Source organism: Sphaeroforma arctica, assembly GCF_001186125.1.
Source record: "Sphaeroforma arctica JP610 unplaced genomic scaffold supercont1.1487, whole genome shotgun sequence".
NCBI classification, from domain to species: Eukaryota; class Ichthyosporea; order Ichthyophonida; genus Sphaeroforma; species Sphaeroforma arctica.
This window is the reverse complement of record NW_014039071.1, coordinates 1-13132: the sequence shown is the minus strand read 5'-3', so window position 1 is coordinate 13132 and position 13132 is coordinate 1. Positions and strand designations below refer to the sequence as shown.

The window sequence follows — 13132 nt, the reverse complement described above, 5'->3', positions numbered from 1 at the left end:
GTATATATTATATTAGTTGTGTGTGTGTGTGTGTGCGTTATGTATATATATATATATATATATATATGCGTGTGTGCATGTGTGTGTGTATATATTTTTATATATGTGTGTATACAGATATAATATATATATATATGTATATAGTGTGTGTGTGTATTTATTTTTATATGTATGTGTATACAGATATAATAGATATATGTGTGTATGTTTGTTTTGTTTGTTTGTTTGTTTGTAATGTGCTTTGTAGATTGTATTATCAAATGCTATATCTGGATACTCTCTGATTTGCGTAAATATCCGTCAGTGTATACATATGTGTTTGTATATATAGGTGCTGAAAGAAATTTTGCCCCTATTCATTATTATACTTCATTTATCGAAGAACCTTTTCAAGTGCTTCAAACTTGATATGGGATTTTACTTACGTGTGTTTAGCAGGCAGTTTCATATACATGTTGACTATATGCTTGACTATATGCGAGTGTTATGAGTCTGTGCTCAATTGTTGTATATAATTATCTGATACAGCAAATAGAAAATAGACATCCTTTTGTATTTATTCATATATATTATATATATATATACGTGCGTGCGTGTGTGTGTGTATGTGTTTATTTAATATATATATTTATGTATATATATATATATATGAATTGGTATAAAGGCATATGTCCGTGATAGTATATAGTGAGCATATGCATCTGTTGATTTGTCATCATATCCGAGCATCCATATTCTGTTATTACGTTCATGTACACTAAATTAATTACTCGTGTATAAGTGTATCATAAAGATGTGACTCGTGGTCGTGGTCGTATTAACCAATTATAATATGCATTTATGTGAGCGCATGCCTCAGACACACGGACTGGTGCCACTTATAGCAAAGATCTTTCCGATTTGGCATGCACCTGAAACACACCACCTCCCCTATTACTCCAGTCTCCGATAGTGGGACGTTTCAGAAGGCGGTGGGCGTGTTAATTCTGCTGCAGCCCATCCTGAAGTTCCTGATTCTAGCTCTGATCTTCTTGGTGGCTTTCTTCGTGCGCCAATTTTCAGTAGTGCGATTCGAATCCATCATCCACGAGTTTGATCCATGGTAAATATCAAACATATGTCTTTGTCGTTTGCTTAAGATTGTTCGATATATAAAATAGACACCAGGTTAACATGTGTAAAATTATGGTTTAAGAATCCAGCAGTGACCAGTCGTGCACTATTGTATCGTCCGTGTTGTGCTAATTCCGCACCATGAAAGCTATGAGAATACCGCAAGAGTGAGTTCACTCTGCGTTTCGGGCGCTGCGTTGCTGCAGTGCATCATCACCACTGCGTGTCTATATTGTCGTTTGTTGTCGATTGTATGCAGAGGTGTGTGGACCCTCCCCCCCCCCCCTCCCCGCGCCTGTTTTTCTGAAACAGATACGTTTATATTGACGCAATTTCCGTTTATATATCCTCATATCGATGCATCCGCCAGGTTCAACTACCGTGCCACCCAATACTTTGTAGAGCACGGATGGGACGACTTCATCAACTGGTTCGATGAATTTGCCTGGTATCCGCTTGGTCGTATTGTTGGTGGAACCGTATACCCCGGGCTGATGTTGACGTCAGGTGTGTGCGCTGTTACAAGTTAGCCATCATACCACGCACGTGAGTCCATTATTCGCTTGCTCACGCAGACATTCACTACATTTTCTGTGTGTTACCACTTCAATTACGCGCACAGACCATTTTTTTCATTAGTATACTACGCGCATCTAGTATTTTCCCCTGGCCTTCACCATCTGCCAATAGAATGCTCTGCCGCCCATAAACTTCCTCCATAGATGCTCACTATCGATCGCCCACACTGCAGGCTTTATCCATTGGGTGCTGAACGGTCTCAACATGACCATCCACATCCGCGAGGTTTGTGTGTTCCTGGCGCCCTTATTCTCCGGGTTAACTGCCATCGCAGCATACCTACTCACTAAGGAGTTGAAGGATGAGGGTGCTGGTTTACTGGCTGCAGCCTTCATGGGTATTGCTCCTGGGTACATCTCGCGCTCTGTGGCAGGTTCGTACGATAATGAGGGTATCGCTATCTTTGCGCTGATCTTCACGTACTATTGCTGGATCAAGGCTCTTAAATTAGGTATGTGCTGTACTCCACAGAAGCATTTCTGTGAAGGTCTGCGTGTGTGTTATGGTGTTGTAGATAAAGAAGGCTCACATTTCGATGTGAGTGCGTGCTTCGTCGTTGTGGTGTCAACTAAAAGCATGGTATTCTCGTAGTACAGCCCAACCTTTGCGAGTGAAAATATGCTGCTCCTGGTAACTACTCATATTTTGTTACAAATAGTTACACCTCGTGTCCAGTGCGTACTTTCGCTCACAAGTGCTGTTGTATTGGTTTATCGCTATTGCTCATTGTATTTATCGCTTGACTGTGTATCCGCCTTCCTTGTGCTGGCAGGATCAATGTTCTGGGGTGCCATGACGTCTCTGGTGTACTTCTACATGGTCAGCGCGTGGGGAGGCTACGTCTTCATCACCAATCTGATCCCCCTGCACGTGCTCACCCTGTTACTCATGGGTCGTTACACCTCGAAGATCTACATCTCATACTGTACGTTTTTCGGCATCGGCCATCTGCTGTCTATGCAGGTATGGCAGTTACACTGTAGTATGTACGAAGTGCGCGTACGTAAACGTTTGTACCTGTCAAAGATATATATTCGTACAGTTGTTTTGTCGACGATACGCCTATTACTACGTACGTGCACACTCTGCTGCTCACGGGGGCATCCCCTCAATGCTTTGCATTCCGCGTTGCAGCTTGCCACCTCAGTAGCACGTGGCTACCATGGGATCCAGATGGTCACCATGTGTATTCTTACCAATTATCGGTTAACATACAGTCATTGTCTCTGAGTTGTCCCTATTTTTGTGGGAGCTGCAAAACGCATTTTGCGCCGCATACGTACTCTGTCGCCTCCACCTGCGGGCAAGAGCAGGATCCTGGAGTGCTTGTAGATTCTACCATCGCCGAGCACACCACACCCCCATCACATGCGTGGGCTTTATTGGTACATACCGTGCGATGCATGTAGAAACAACCATCCTCATTCCGGCTATATCTGTACCTCGTACTTTCAGATCCCCTTCGTTGGTTTCTTGCCCGTCAAGACATCCGAGCACATGGCGTTTATCGGCGTATTTGGCCTGCTGCAGTTGGTGGCTTTTTCCTACTTTATCCGCCAGTACCTGGACGATACCAATTTCCTGCGCCTCATCAAGACAACCGTGGTCCTGATCATCGCTGGAGGTGTGTCGCTGTATTTATGCATCGTAGGCTACATACAGACACGCTTGAATGGGGGCATGGTTAGACATGTTATAGTACGCTCCGTTGTTTTGTGTTATCTCTTTATTCTTGTCATATCCGTGGTTGCACCGCCATTTCACGAGCGTATGCTCTGTCAAAGCAATTGATCACTTGTTGTGATGGTGTTACCTTTTGTCTCATTGCAAAACCTATGTAAGTTACCCTGCAGTATAAGTACAGTGATTATGGCCCTTGATTTTTTTTCTTGCTTGACTTGCGTGTAGATTTGTAGTAAGTTTTCTACTGTGGGCACCACGCCCATTCCACGCTCTTGTGTACCCCGGGCGCATTTTCGTGGCAAGTGAACAAAATGTGTCGTATCGACATGCTCGGTATTCGAATATGTGTATGTAGTATGTATGTATGTGTGTGTGTGTGTATATATGTATGCATATATATATATATATATGTGTGTGTGTGTATGTATGTATGTATGTATATACATGTGGTCATTCTGAGCCACCAATCTGCCTGTAGTGCCACTACTGAAACGAAACACATCTCACAACTATAGTACGTTCTCATCAAACTTAACGTGATCCCTCAAGCTAGCTACCCCCATGGATGGGTCTGTGAGTACACACCAATATGGCTTGTCGTTGATGCATCTGTTAGATTCACACTCACCTATTCGGTCCTATGGACATGGCAATTGTCATGTATATTGACTCTGTGGCTAATTTTATTGTCCAGGTCTGGGTGGTCTATTCCTGCTGTCCTCACTGGGCTATATCGCACCCTTCGCCGGCCGCTTCTACTCTCTTTGGGATACGGGGTGAGTCGCGCTTAATATCACGAAAGGACTTCAAAAGTTCTTAGTTTTCCCTTTTCCTTTCACGTGGCACAATGCTCGTGCATATCTTACCAGCATACTAACAGTATTGAACCCTATTCCCAATCTGGATTGAAATCATTGATATCTTCTTTCTAGTCCGCTCGACTCCAGAATAAACTTCCTCTATGCCCGCGACTTGCGCCGAATGCCTTGTATCACCTCACTTAACATCATACACCAGACACATGCAATCTCCCATCTGATCTGTGCTCCCCTATATCCTTACGCGTCTACCAGGTATGCCAAGATACATATTCCTATCATCGCCTCTGTATCAGAGCATCAGCCCACGCCGTGGACATCGTACTTCACTGATCTAAATATTCTCGTACCTATGCTGCCTGTGGGTGTGTGGTGCTGCTTCCAGAACCTAACCAACGAAAATGTCTTCATTTTGTTGTACGCAGCCACCGCCGTCTATTTCTCTGGAGTCATGGTACGTGAGTAGTGCTTTCGGAGCTTTAGTTGTTGTGTACGTGAGTAGTGCTTTCGGAACTTAAGTTGTTGTGTACGTGTTTGAGTTACTTTGAGCATGTGATACTACTCGTGTCTTTGAGCATGTGTATGTCGATAAAGTATAATCCTGTTGCGCATCTGAGCATGCGCGCGTGTCTATATGAATGGACCAGTACCTGCTTTGCATTAATCGCCACGGACTCCTTCGAAGTCATGGGGGTTTTTTTGCTACTTTTATCTTGTGCCCTTGTTGCGATTATGGATGTGTGATACAAAGTGCGTACTCAGTTTTGTGTACGACTCCATCAAGTCGCATTCACCTCTATCAACGCTCGTTTCCAATCTCAAAATCCTGTACAACGATTTCGGAATCCGACATGCATAGTGTGAAGATGTCACTTCGTGTTGTTTCGGCGCCTATCATTCGCCGTAGACTACCAATATTCCTTCTTCAGATTATCACAACTTCTTTCTGTAGAGCTTGTGTCCTGTTAATGCTCGCCTTTTAGTTGCGGAGGTGATTGATGAATTTGTACTTAGATCGTGGCAGTGGTAAATTTGTGTGCCCAATTCGGTCCTATAGGGTTTTTTTATACTACAGAGACATTCTTGCAACTCTGTCTCAAAGTACCATGCCTTTACTAATTGATGGAAGGAATGTTTGGTATTTGTGCAATCCTTTGGTATCCAGCTCTGCAGGTGTGCATTCTCCACTTCCCGCGCGCTTCAAGCGTCACCTCGAATTTTACAATAGCCGTGATCCCTCCTCCAGGTATTCTAACACCGCACACCTGCCCTACAACCTCGCCTGACCACCAGTCTCCTGATTATCACAACACCCGCACGCACACATACACACAGGTGCGTCTAATGCTGACACTCACCCCCTGCGCCTGTATCATGGCCGCTATTGCCTTCTCGAGTGTACTGGACACGTACATGCGTGACGATACCGCTGCTGGACGGCGTCTGACCAAAGAGGAGCAAAAAACCTACCAATCGCCGCATCTGTTCACGCGTGCGTCGGTAGTGGGTGTAGTGACGTACATGCTGATCTTCTTCTCGGGTCACTGTACGCACACCACATCCACGGCGTACTCATCGCCTTCGGTAGTGCTGGCTTATGGTACGTACATTAGTGGGGTGTATTTGATATTCTTCTATATATATATATATATTTATTTATTTTTATTCTAGGTAGGTTTTTGGCTGCGAGTGTGTGTATGAATTGTAAAGTACAGCTTTGCCGCGGTATGGTAGAGAAATATGTACATCGTTGCTTAGGTGCAATATCCAGTCAGATGTATACTTTTCTTGTTGCATGGTGATGTGTACTTGAATCGATTATGGTCGTATGCAGTCGTCTGGCAGAACACCGTTCGGTGCGACAAGATTTAATGTCAAACCATGCAATTTTGGTAGGTTCAGAGGAAAGAAACATAGTATCATATCCATCGATTGGAACTTTAACCTTGCCAAATGCCCCAATGTGATAGTATCACATCATAATCTTTCCATCCACCCTCTGTGCCTTTGTTCACACAGGCAATTCCATTCTTGACGATTTCCGTGAGTCCTACTACTGGCTCAGACAGAATACAAGCCCCGATGCCAACATCATGTCGTGGTGGGACTACGGCTACCAAATTGGAGGTTTCAGTAACCGATCTACACTGGTGGATAATAACACGTGGAATAACACACACATCGCTATGGTTGGTAAAACCATGGCTAGCAATGAGACCGAGGCCGCAAAGGTTCGTTTACTGTGGCTTCCTCGGAAGTGTAGTTAGCCTTCTGATTCGAATTCTGTGTTAGTATTGACGTAGTGTTGCATGTTTGGTAATATGTGCATAAAACGATTATTTTTTTCGGTCGGATTGTGATGTACGGCTAGCCAGATACCTGTCAACAGATTGTTGGACGCTCCACCGAGAACCATTGCATAATCTAGTTTACAGGAATAAAACATTTTGAGACGTATATCCATCAGCACGCTTGTATCTACTTTTTCTGCACTTTGTCCATAGCTTGATGCATTTCTTCACGATCTTACGGACAAACTATCTCTCTATATAAATGTTCAATTTGTTCACAGCTGATGGAGTACATGGACGTAGACTATGTGCTAATTATATTCGGTGGCTACATCGGGTATTCGGGAGATGACATCAATAAGTTCTTATGGATGGTGCGTATTGCCGAGGGTGAGTTCCCGGATATAATACAGGAGCACAACTACTTCAATGCTCAGGGTCAGTACAAGGTCGACGCCTCTGCGTCTCAGGTGAGCATGTGTGGTGATTGCAAAGCTATTTTCTGCGTGGTAGGTATAGGAATGGGAATGGTCATTTGGTTAATGGGATTCGCACGATGTGTTTAGAGTGTGAGTCTATACTCAAAGAGTTGAAGCCAGGCCAGATATGTAAATTTGTACTAAACCGAGATGTATGTGAATTACGGTGAAATCAACAGGCCTAGGGTTATTCCAACGTCGATATAGTGGGCTTTCCGAAATGTGTAGTCGATGCCGTATAAATCATATTTCACATGTTCGGATTGTCGGTAGTAAAATTAAACTCCTTATATTTCCCTGAAACTTGTTCGATGGCCAAATGGTGCCGTTTGGTAAAATACCCCTCTCATGCGTAGTATCCGGTCTGGAAACTTGTAGCATCCTTCCAAATGCTTGGTGTGGACCCCGACAATTTCTCTTATGTATAACATATAGTATCAATCATTAACACCACTCTCTCCACTCTATTATTTTTTGCAGACTATGAAGAATAGTCTCATGTACAAAATGTCATATTACCGCTTCGGTGAAGTGGGAGGACAGGATCGTGTGCGAAACACACCTGTGGACACGTCCCAGATCAATTTTGAACACCTTGACGAGTGTTACACCTCCGAACATTGGATGGTGCGGATATACAAAGTGCGCAAGAACGTCAACCGCGACACCCCTGCCCCTCTCTTGGGCGCAAAGGGAGGTGCTAAGAAACGAGGAATTAATGCATAGAAGCAACCTGTGTAGCCAGGGCGATTTTTTGTATTCTCGGTGTGCTACGAGCACTGGCGCTCGATGCACGTAGAGAATGGATAGGGAGTGCATAGTGATTCAATAGCTGAGGTGTCCAGGCCGCTTCTTTAATTAAGCGTGTTGGTTCGACGGTTAGCTACGCATGCCTCTATTTACGAATGCGATTAATATTGAATGAGCCATTAAGTGGTGAGAGAGAGAGAGGGAGGGGGCAAAGAATTGACCGTTTCTTCGCCCTAACCCCCCTTCGTCTGCTAAGCACTTTGCCATAGATTTATGGTAATAAAATTCATTGTTTATAACTATTTATATTTTTTCCCGTTGGGGGCTGAGCACAGCTCGGTATCAAACTTTGTATTATTATTTTTAGATATATATATCTGCCCCTAAAAATGAAAATCACAATTTTAGTATAATAGATATCAGTCTAATATACTATCTGTTCAGTAGCCAACATTAATGCCCTCCGGCCGGCGAAACCAGTTGCCGCCAATACGTTCACGCACTGACCAAAGGATAAATAAATAAACGCATCACAACGCTTATACCCCTACGGGAGAAAACCGAGATTCGCGTATGTTGATTTCCATAACATGGCCTATTGCTTATAATTATGTCCTCAATGGTAACCTCGTACCTTCGAGCCTGCGATTACACTTTTCGTGCGTTCTATACCCAATGACGCGTAGAGCTGTTCATCATAATATTTTTGTATTCTGTTCGTTCCCCGACATGCAAGCTTTGAGGACATATACTCGTTCGATCGTGGTTGTCGTAGTTCACTTGATATCGATGACAAGGTGGCTCAACGCTGCCCTGCCCTGGTAACGCCCAGAAATTTGATGCCGACATATATCATATAGTCTGTCGAACTGGTTGGCATTGTCAATATATGGCAGGGTTCGGGTGCGCTGTATGTGGCCATCTGCCGTGTCGGCACTCAATTTCCACCACTCAATTATCATGTGATCCGTCATTTAATCGGTTAAAAGAGATATTTAATACTCAAATGCAAAATAGCAACCAAACATACCTCTCCAATTTGTTGCCCAGCGACTGCCTCGTAAGTTAGTTGATTCTGTCGATATCGGCAGGTGGCCTCTACCGTTTGCGAATAGACCCTTTAGACACATTCATGACTTCGGATACAGCCACAATATTGAGATGTAGAAGTATTCAGACGAACCGTTACCACGCACAAATTCAATATTAAAGGTCATATGCAAAATTAGCGCGCGATAGCTGAAGCTATTGGGCGTTCAAATATATTGAACCTTATCTTTACATCAGTGCCAAAACCATATCCTTGGAGCCCTATTCGTTAAAATATTTGAAAGATTCGTGTGTCCTTGTGGACTAGATCTCTAATCATATAGAAAGCTACTCATTAGTAGAATGTAACGCGCGTTTGCTCGCATCATTGTACAGATCCTCGAATGCTGGTAGCGCTGACACCAATCCTCCAGCAGTATAGCGTACCAAATAATCCTTCACAATATTTTGTTGTTTTGACATGGCGGCCCAATATATCATGGTCGTCTACTGGAAAGTATTTTTTATATTGTGATGTTGTCTTGCTACTTTGTGTATTGTATGAATATATCTGTATTTTGCTTTAGATTGTGTATAGTAGTCTAGCTCACAGTCCCACATCCCCATACCCCTGTACTGGGAAAATGAACATACAATTCTACCGACTGTGTGTAGATAGAATACATATGATCGAGAGTCATTGAGAGAGAGCCATGTGCCATCGAGTCGTCGAATATACTCGTCTTTGTCACATTGATGACTGGTAGTCCTTTGGGGGCAAGGATCTGCGGCGCACTCTAAATTATCGTCCGGATTGGGACTCGATGTGAACCAAAGATTTCAGTCAAAAATCTCGAATACCAGTATATATGAGAAATATTGGAGGCAAACATCATTTGCAGGTGCAACTACATAGGCCAACAATTTAGTTCAGACCCAAAATAGTAGGAGCTCTTATTCCAGTTTATTAAACATTGCCTATCGTCTGTTCGTGACCAATATTCTACCACAGCGCTTAGGTTTTTATTATGTAGCGCGTGGTTACGATGAAAACGATTTATATCGGAACATGGCTCAGTGTGTAGCTATTGCCAATTCCATTGTTGGTGCTGCTTTAGATGCAGATGGACCCAGAGCGCGATTAAAATAAGGACAATGTTATTTATTTATATTTGGGTCGATTATTACTAAAACCCTATTCGTTGAAGAGGTTCTGGAAAGATTGCAGGGAAGTTGAGATTTTCGAACTATCGCGAGAAGCTCGGGGCGAGTGATGCAACAATGGAAGACATACGGTGCGTTAATTCGCTACGATGGACACAGAATACCTCTACCATTGGGTGGGAGCTAAAACTTGTGTGCCATTGTGTGGAATAAAATTAGCCCGCACTCGTAGTGGTAATATGGGCTGAGTCAGTCTGAGTATTTTTGAACTTGATACCAAGAAGGGTAAGTTTGTCATCCGCAATTCTTTTTTGGAGCTAAGCTGGAGGCTGCCCGATACCACATCACACAACCGATGTATCTATAATATCCTCGTTAGCCATAGCGGAAATATCATAGGTGGTACCAGATGTTTCGAAGATTTGGTTTGTACCGAAATCTGGATATAGTACTTCAGCAGAGTGATGAGAATGGGTATGGAAATGCACTCGTTGTGGTAATATGGGCTGATTCAGTCTGAGTGTTTTCGAACGTGATACCAAGAAGGGTAAGTTTGTCATCCGCAATTTTTTTTTCGGAGCGAAGCTGGAGGCTGCCCGATACCACATCACACAACTGATGTATTTGGAATATCCTCGTTAGCCATAGCGAAAATATCATAGGTGGAACCAAAAGTCTCGAAGATTTGGTTTGTACCGAAATCTGAAATTAATACTTCAGCAGAGTGATGAGAATGGGTATGGAAATATCAATCCTCGTTAGCCATAGCTGAAATATCATAGGTGGTACCAGATGTCTCGAAGATTTGGTTTGTACCGAAATCTGGGAATAGTACTTCAGCAGAGTGATGAGAATGGGTAAGGAAATATCAATTTATCGACCAGTACTGGACGAGGATAAAATGGTGCCCGCTGTCCATGGACAAGAATGCTCCCGAGATGTTCGTGGAGAGTCCATATGCCGTGGTAACCACGCCGATTATGTAAATGTTGTATTAAGTCTGGTGCAATTGGCGGTAGGTTAGGGCCCACCAGAGTACGCCTTATTAAGTCACTGACACAAGCAAAGTGGCTGGAAGTAAACGTCGTAGCTCCGGGGCACACTGAACGAGACATCCATCAGTACGATAGTCAAGGAATTTGAACAAGAACGTGTTAGTTGTTATCATGGCACAAAGGCGAATCGGCGTGTGTCCACGACAATAGGAAAAGCTATCATGGGAGGGCTTGTCTCGATCCGTGATAGAAAGCTTTCCCTTTACAAGTCGAAAGAGTATGGGTGGCGAGCTTTCTCTGCTATCTCCTTTTATGTGAGACCTCGTGTGGTACTATGTCGGATCTGCTCGCGGAGCTTACAAAGTTCTTTGAGTTGAGGTATGCACCCGCCCATCGATGCTAGATAAATGTAAATATTGACCGGGAAGATGCCGGAGGTCTGTTTCATTTCCAAACAAGTCTCGTATGTGTGGCGAGCGGGTTTGTACTTTTAATCGAGTGAATATGGAGTCCCAGACAGTTATCAAGGGCTTAGAGTTTTAGCGTTTAAATTGCTGGAAGAAAACCGCAGAAGCGAAAAAGCCGTATGGCTGGCATGAAAGTCTCGGGAATGCAGGGCCTGTTATGATGGCCGCTGCTTGAATTAGTGCTGAGTTGCACCGCTTGTACAGTAGCTTCGACGCGATATGCAAAAAAAAAAATGGAACCCATGCAATGATGTTCAGATCATAGGTGGCAGTTGAAAAAATGAATATCTTGAATATTTCCAACCGATTTCGCGGATGGCGCCAGCTGAATCCATGAAACACATACGCCCGGAAGGACACTATGCCTGGAGTAATGCTGCCAGGAGATAGTCAGTTTTAGGGTTGGGACAGTTGAATTGCTATGTATTGGAAGGCTATGGATCGAGAGTTTTGTCGCCATGGGCATGGGAGGGATAATTAGGCGTCCGTTGAGAGCATTCGCATTTGGGGAGCCTACTAGCGTTGGCGTGATGAGATGTCCTTTGATACAGAGAGGCTGTATCGCATCCAGCAAACTCTTTCTGGGCTTAAGAGTTCCTTGTTCTAGATCGGATTGGTGATCTCAATTATCAATCGCGTTCAGAAAGGGTTGCAGGCGAACAGACTGTGTAGCCTGGATGCGTGCGTCGGGAGTTTTGGCCGAAATTGCGCTAGCGTAATAGCCAGGGAGTCCATATAGATGATAAACAGCTGTGGACCGACAATCGAACCTTAGAGTACGCCATTCGTTCTATGAAATAAAATCGTAAGCTTCCCACGCAACATATGCGACACATACAACATAGAATCACATAACGCCATACTATCAATTGTATGACTGTAGTCAAATTGTGTATATAAGATAGAACTTGCAACAGAATGATCGTTTTTATTCGAGTTGTATAAACTTGTATACTTGAAGTTGTTACAATAGTTAGGGGGACAGACTACACCGTTACACTATAAAAGAAAATGGTGGAGCTATCGATGTCGATACGCCATTGAGAGTATCCCAGCGTCGTTCAGAAAAATCAAAGCATCCATATTGCACAAAATATGGTCCTGGAGACGAGGAAGTCACCGGCAAAGAAAATGGCGATCGAAAGCGAAAGTCGAACTACAAAGATGATAGAGGATCAAGAAGAGGTCTAATCTTGGAGGCGACGATATGGTCGACAAATGTAAGGGGGGGGAATACAAACTCCCCTGAAATACCCTATGAAGAATTGACTCATGCGTACGAGCATGAGATTGGAATAGGTACCGTCATTTTACTATCCGATGGTAATTTGTACCGTGTCCAGAATAATCTAGGGGATGGCAATTGTCTTCCAAGAGCAGTCTGTGAGCATAGAGAACTATCGAAGATTTATGTCAATGACCATGAGGAGCTCGGGAAAACATAGCGACGTGAACTACCTTATTCTTGGAGTATGCAAAAGCAGTTTTCTTTTTGACTGCCGCAGACTGGAAGCAGGCACTGTGAAACTGGTGGTTGAGGATGTCGAAGTCCGGCAGCTGGATGGATGACTAATGTGTTTTTCGCCATTGTTGTTATGTATGGCATCGATATTTGTAAGTGGTGAGTACGATTAAATAGTGCTGTGAACGTGACAAAACTTAGCGACATAACTAGTGCCTTAACGAACAGAAATTTCGGGTCATTGAACTTTACTGAGGAGACACAGAAATGCTTGAAAGTCTGCCTCGCTGCTGGTAGAACAC

The 13132-nt window shown here is 43.6% G+C and overlaps 1 protein-coding gene across 1 annotated transcript in view; it reads left to right on the top strand.

Annotated features, from left to right (window-relative positions):
• SARC_11010 (dolichyl-diphosphooligosaccharide-protein glycosyltransferase subunit STT3B) overlaps nt 1–8013 on the top strand; it is an 8364-nt gene extending 351 nt beyond the window's left edge. Inside the window, exons 2-12 of the mRNA XM_014294918.1 lie at nt 943–1102; nt 1484–1620; nt 1865–2143; nt 2465–2655; nt 3148–3316; nt 4070–4151; nt 4449–4647; nt 5529–5793; nt 6213–6424; nt 6766–6954; nt 7444–8013. Of these exons, the coding sequence (XP_014150393.1) occupies nt 943–1102; nt 1484–1620; nt 1865–2143; nt 2465–2655; nt 3148–3316; nt 4070–4151; nt 4449–4647; nt 5529–5793; nt 6213–6424; nt 6766–6954; nt 7444–7689 (2129 nt within the window). The 3' untranslated portion in view covers nt 7690–8013. The remainder of the gene's footprint in view (nt 1–942; nt 1103–1483; nt 1621–1864; nt 2144–2464; nt 2656–3147; nt 3317–4069; nt 4152–4448; nt 4648–5528; nt 5794–6212; nt 6425–6765; nt 6955–7443) is intronic.
• Nucleotides 8014–13132: the final 5119 nt, after the last annotated feature.